The following is a 5,715-nucleotide window of genomic DNA, read 5'->3' on the forward strand; positions in this document are numbered from 1 at the left end:
TCCCGGTGGGGTAGGCAGAGACTGCCACTTTCCACTTGCCACGATCTCTGCATACTTCCTTCGCTTCATCCACATTCATAACTCTCTTCATGCACGCTCGGCGGTTTCGGGTACTCTTGACCTGACCCTTTACCAGGACGTCCTAATTTGATCAAGATACGTTCGTCTAGGTCTTCCCACTCCTATAAGTTTATTAGAGTTTTATAGCCACCAATAAAGGTACATTATGAATGACACACAGAATCTGGTAGGTATTAGTTTAAATAATAAATATATTTTTCTCACTACCTGGCACTATGTGGCACTATCATGGTCACTTTTTTTTTCTTTTTAGATTTCTGTGGAATATCATGACACATAAGCGGAACAGAGAATAACCTTCCCTAAGTGCGTCAAAGTTTTAAAAACAAACCAACATACCCAACTGACATTATTTTTGACATTTTGACACAAATCCATCCCATGAACATCAAAAACATAAACACAATGACTGACTTGAACGTATAATTTACACGCAAAACCTAAAACCAAATAAACTCACAAACATGTCCTGAATGGATGCACGGAAGCGTCTAGAACTTTCTGGAGCTTCTCTTCTGAAGATCTCCTCATTCATGTTCTGGAGCTGGCTGTACCTGTGGCTGGCGGCCGTGTTGCCTGGGAAGACCCCGGAATGGTACTCCAGAGTGGTGACGCTGTTGCATGGAAGCATAGCGGCTACGATAGGAATCATTCAGTGCAACTTCATGAACATAACGCCGGTGCGACTCAAATGTTAGTTAATTTTATCACGTTTTTTTAAAGAATAGAATAGAATAGATTTATTTTCAAAATTGGATACAAGGTATCACTCATTGACGTCACATAACTTAAATCTAATTATAACTACTACCGCTTCCAAAGCGCATGTGTATAATAAGCGGCGGAACAAACTACACTGCAGCATTTTCATCGGACGTCAATTTACAAATATAGATCTCTTAAATCTAAATCGTGGACGAATGCATATTGTATAAATAAACTTACATACATATGGTCACATCTATTTCCCTTGCGGGGTAGACAGAGCAAACAGTCTTGAAAAGACTGAATGGCCACGTTTAGCTGTTTGGTTTTTTGAAAGAATTTGAAATTCAAATAAATAGTAACAGGTTGTTAGCTCATCGCCTAAAAGAATCCCAAATTTATAAACCAATCTTTAAGTCGCCTCACGATATCCGTGGGGAAGAGATAGAGGAGTGCTATTCTCTTTTCTATTGGTGCCCGGAACCACACGTCATAAAACAGATCATGCACATATAGATGACGGGAGAGACATAAGAAAGCAAAGCTGATCATTTAGTGAACGATGAAAGAAAAAAAAAATGTTTTTTTTTTTTGGCAGCACCCTTAACCACTGCCCAGTACAGTCTCATGGTGTGGTCGTGGGGCTACTTCGCAATGGATTTCGTGTGGTGCCTCGTCTACTGGTCGGAGAACCTGGTGATGCTATGCCACCACGTCGGCGCTATATATGGTGTAAACTTGTACATGCGAAAAGAAACATCGGGATGCACTTTCGCGTGTTCAATAGCTCTGATGGAGGTCACAAACCCTATGCTGCAGACGAGATGGTGAGCGTTTTTTTAAAATCAAACTTAATATATGTATGTAGGTAATAAAACATAACGTAACGTATAATCATGTCTATGTGGGAATATACCTTTGCGTGGTAGACAGAGCCAACAGTCATCAAAAGACTGAATAGTATACTATACCGTCAATTTACGGACGTCAATTTATAAATATATATATATATATTTGTAAATTGACGTCCTATGAAAATGCTGCAGTGTAGTTTGTTCCGCCGCTTCTTCTACACATGCGCTTTGGAAGCGGTAGTAGTTATAATTAGATTTAAGTTATGTGACGTCAATAAGTGATACCTTGTATTCAATTTTGAAAATAAATCTATTCTATTCTATTTTATTCTATACCCTTAAGCCTTCCTCGATAATTGGTCTATACAACGCAAAAAGAATTTTTCAATTCGAAATTAGCGCGTTCAAGCAAACAGACAAACTCTTCAGTTTTATAATATTAGTATAGATAAATGTTAAATACAAATATTTAACTCGCGCATTAATACCTTCTTCATCTTTAAATATTGAAAATGTAGTTCTTACTTTCTATCATAAAAGCGGTTATTAGTTTGAATAATTAATAAGATGACGTCAATAAGTGTTGTTGATCCATACTTCTATAAGTAACTGCATGAAATAAAGTCAATAAAGACATTGAACTTAGAAAATTGTCTGTTTTGTCATTTTAAAATAAGTTTTTTTTTGTTCCAAATACCACACAGTATAAAGCAAGGTCTGTTCCCGCGTCTGTCTGTATGTACATAGGTATGTATGCTTACGATCTTTAAAACAATACAAAGGATTTGATGCAGGTTTCTCAATAGATTGAGTGATTCAGCTTAAAGTGGTAAATACCAGCTAGTAGACCATTGTAGTACCAACTACGAAAGTTAACGGCTACAGAGAGTGCAGCCTAAGATAACTCTATATTCCTTGCGGGGTAGACACATGTCGATGCTTTTATCGTCCTATCTATATAATAAAGCTGAAGAGTTTGTTTGTTTGCTTGTTAGTTTGTATGTTTGAACGCGCTAATCTCAGGAACTACTGGTTCGAATTGAAAAATTCTATAAAACATCACGCTGCAACTACTTATTAGGAGCGAAGAAATAATGGAAAATGTGAAAAAAGCGGGGGAAATTATTCAATGATGTCCGAAATTTCTATTCCACGCGGACGAAGATGCGGGCACAGGTAGTCTAGAAATAAAAATATAATTTATTAAGTATTCCCTTTGTCCACAGGCTTATAAAAAACGAAGGTTTAGATAACACCGTGTTATTCTTAGTTGCTGAAGTGGCATACTTGGTGTGTTTCTTCGTGGTGCGTGGCATAATAGGCAGTTACGTAGCGTACAGAATACTTGGCTCAGACATATTCGATATGGACGAGAAAATTATAACCGTTGTCTTCTTCATTGTGTCGTGGGCCTTCTTGTATGAAATATTTGGCTACGTCAGATACAAATACACCAATCGGAATGTAAGTATATTTAAAATAATTGAAATTTTGCAATATATAGCCGTGTGGTTCCCGGCATCATTAAAAAAAAATAGGAGCACTTCATCTCGTTCCCATGGATGTCGTAAAAGGTGACTAAGGGTAAGGCTTATAAACTTAGGATTCTTCTTTTAGCCGATGGGCTTGCAACCTGTCACTATTTGAATCTCAATTCTATCATTTTGCCAAACAAGCAGCTGAACGTGGCGTATCAGTCTTTTCAAGACTGTTGGCTCTGTCTAACCCGCAAGAGATACAGACGTGATGTTTATAAAAATCATAAGGAAGATCTTAATGAACGCACTTATCTATTTTCCTTGAGCTACTGCTCAAAGATGTAGTCTCTGCCTACCACTCCGGGAAGAGACTTGATTTTATGTATGTGAATTGAGAAATAAACGTGTTTTGTTTTTACTATCTAATTATCTCGCATTGCTGAGCAAAATCCTCCCGCCTCCCAGACATTCGTACATATTAATACTATTTGACGTTTATTTTTCTTTACATGATCATCAGAAGCAAAGACCAGCTCCACAAGTGACATCCACTGCCAGTCATGTCCTGAAAATGCCCATCGGAGAAGCCATACAAGGACTTCAAAGGAATAAACCGCCGGATTCCAATGTATAGAGCAAGTGCAAAATCTTTTAATAACACATAAGACTTCTTACTTTGATATATTGTATATTCAAGCCACGGCGTCGTTCAGCTGAAACCAAAAATTCCGCAATTTCTGTTCCAGTGGGAATTTCTGGAAATATTCTCTTAGTACAGACGATGTAAGAAACCTACATGACATGCCAAATTTAAAATCTCTAGCCACTATCCACAGCGGTTTGGGTTGCATCAGTGTCCTTATCTTCTATATGTTTAAGATTTCATCTGCAGTTACCATAGTTCCATTTTGGTCTTTTCTTCTAGGTCATAGGCATAAACGCTAAGAAAGTAATAGCTACTGCCTCACTTTAAAATACCTTATTGGTTAGATATTGGTTAGTCCAGTACTACCGGAAAACAAATTCTTAATTTTCCTATGAACATAAAAATCGTTATTCGTAAAATCGTCAATAGGTAAAAACTAACAAAGATTTTTTCATTAACAGGTGCTGTTTCATGATGCATTGAAGAAACAAAGTGGCAGCTTAGTGAATTAAAGTTATACACCAATTTTTAAAATATCGCATTTATTTAAAACACAATGTTTTCAAAACATTGCACTCTTAACTATACTAATAAATCCTTAAAAATGCTATGCAAACAGTGAAAGTTTAAATTTGCAAAAGTGAAAACACATCCTTGTGTTATAGACATAACTATTGTAAATGTTACAATTAAACAAAAATCTTAAAATACTCTTTCAATGTATTTGTTTTAGTAAACTTCTTTTTTGTTTCCATTTCAGTTATTTTTCTTGATTTTAGTAGTTAGATATTATTTACTCTGTGTCGTAGATTGAAAAGGCTGGGTAAACCCGCACATTTGTCAATTTTCATTATCAATTACAGTAAATCATTCTCTCCTTTGATAATTGCCCTTTCTATGACTTCTCCTGTCTCTCCAATTACTCGAATGCTTATTGCGCTGGTTAAAATCAGAATTATCCCGTTGCCGGTAATCGTCTCTATTGTGCAGATTCTTGTTTCCTTTGTCCTGACTAGGCATATATGGATGGTGCCTATGACTCCAGTTTCCTTGTAAACTCGCCACAACCAACTTATCATTGTAATCGTGAGGTTGTCGGACACCATATGCAGATATGTACTCTTCCTCGTGCAACCTCTCCGTCATTTCAGAAAACTGCTGAGCAACATTACTCTGACCAAACTCCAGACTTGGCTCCGGTCCAGTACATCTTATAGGAGGAGGCAACCAAGCCACTCGACCGCGACTTTGTAGAGACAGTTTCCTGTGAAACAGGGATGTCCCGCGGAACAAATTTAGCGCGTAAGGCACCGAAACTTCATGGCAGTATGTAATAAATGCGAAATTCTTTTGCCTCCCATCTCTGTCTTTTGCAATTCTCACCTTCTCCAAGGGCCCGGCCTGGAAATGACGGTAGAAATAAGTAGCTTTTATGAACATGATTTAGTAAGCATGAATTGGCTCTCAGCATTTTTAGTTTAAATTCGCAGGAAGCAAATGAATAGGTAAGTTTGAACTAGATAGGTATTGGTAGTAAGTTAGTTGATCACGACTTACTTGTAAAAATAATTCGTACAACAAATCTTCCGTGGCTTGTTCAGGTAAATTTCCACACCATAACGTTTTATTATCATCTTCTATCATGGTAGATTGTTGACGTTTTATGGTTAGTTCTTTTTTTGTTAAATGAACTATTGGCTTGGAAATATTGGATTATCACAAGAATCACCTAAATTGTACCTACAAACAAAACTACTCAGCAAGACAAGAAGTCCTTGTAAAACTTGACAATTGACAAAAAATGACGTTGATTGTGCCCAAGGAATATAAAGGGAAGAAGTTTATGATCCCTAGTCTGATTTAAAAAAGCATGTCGCCAAGTCTTGTCAATGTCAGTTGTATAAAAAGGTCTATTTGTTTTGTCATTCTTATGTCATTTTCCATTCCTTTT

The 5,715-nt window shown here is 36.9% G+C and overlaps 2 protein-coding genes across 3 annotated transcripts; one reads left to right on the forward strand and one right to left on the reverse strand.

The window, feature by feature from the left end:
* The first annotated feature begins 459 nt into the window (after window positions 1–459).
* Window positions 460–4,409, forward strand: LOC106132825 (TLC domain-containing protein 5). 2 transcript variants are annotated; one of them, XM_013332363.2, is made up of 5 exons: window positions 460–774; window positions 1,385–1,613; window positions 2,867–3,104; window positions 3,639–3,746; window positions 4,226–4,409. In XM_013332363.2, exons 1-5 carry the CDS (start codon window positions 555–557, stop codon window positions 4,274–4,276), a joined length of 846 nt encoding a protein of 281 aa, XP_013187817.2. In that variant the 5' UTR covers window positions 460–554; the 3' UTR covers window positions 4,277–4,409. The 2 variants fall into 2 exon arrangements, with proteins under 2 accessions (XP_013187817.2, XP_013187818.2); XM_013332364.2 differs by having other exon boundaries at window positions 3,639–3,753; window positions 4,226–4,386.
* LOC106132826 (RNA-binding protein 7) lies at window positions 4,400–5,541 on the reverse strand. The gene is made up of 2 exons (XM_013332365.2): window positions 5,322–5,541; window positions 4,400–5,165 (listed from the first exon to the last, which is right to left on the reverse strand). Exons 1-2 carry the CDS (start codon window positions 5,406–5,408, stop codon window positions 4,632–4,634), a joined length of 621 nt encoding a protein of 206 aa, XP_013187819.2. The 5' UTR covers window positions 5,409–5,541; the 3' UTR covers window positions 4,400–4,631.
* Window positions 5,542–5,715: the final 174 nt, after the last annotated feature.

This window comes from Amyelois transitella, chromosome 14 (genome assembly GCF_032362555.1).
Source record: "Amyelois transitella isolate CPQ chromosome 14, ilAmyTran1.1, whole genome shotgun sequence".
NCBI classification, from domain to species: Eukaryota; Metazoa; Arthropoda; class Insecta; order Lepidoptera; family Pyralidae; genus Amyelois; species Amyelois transitella.

Bases quoted from the DNA above. Each gene is read 5' to 3' on its own strand.
- LOC106132826 (XM_013332365.2), bottom strand. From the start codon at position 5,408: ATGATAGAAGATGATAATAAAACGTTATGGTGTGGAAATTTACCTGAA. The intron at 5,166-5,321 runs GTAAGTCGTGAT...CGTCATTTCCAG, and splicing joins TGTACGAATTATTTTTACAA to GCCGGGCCCTTGGAGAAGGT.
- LOC106132825 (XM_013332363.2), top strand. From the start codon at position 555: ATGGATGCACGGAAGCGTCTAGAACTTTCTGGAGCTTCTCTTCTGAAG. The intron at 775-1,384 runs GTTAGTTAATTT...TTTTTTTGGCAG, and splicing joins AACGCCGGTGCGACTCAAAT to CACCCTTAACCACTGCCCAG. The intron at 3,747-4,225 runs GTATAGAGCAAG...TTTCATTAACAG, and splicing joins ATAAACCGCCGGATTCCAAT to GTGCTGTTTCATGATGCATT.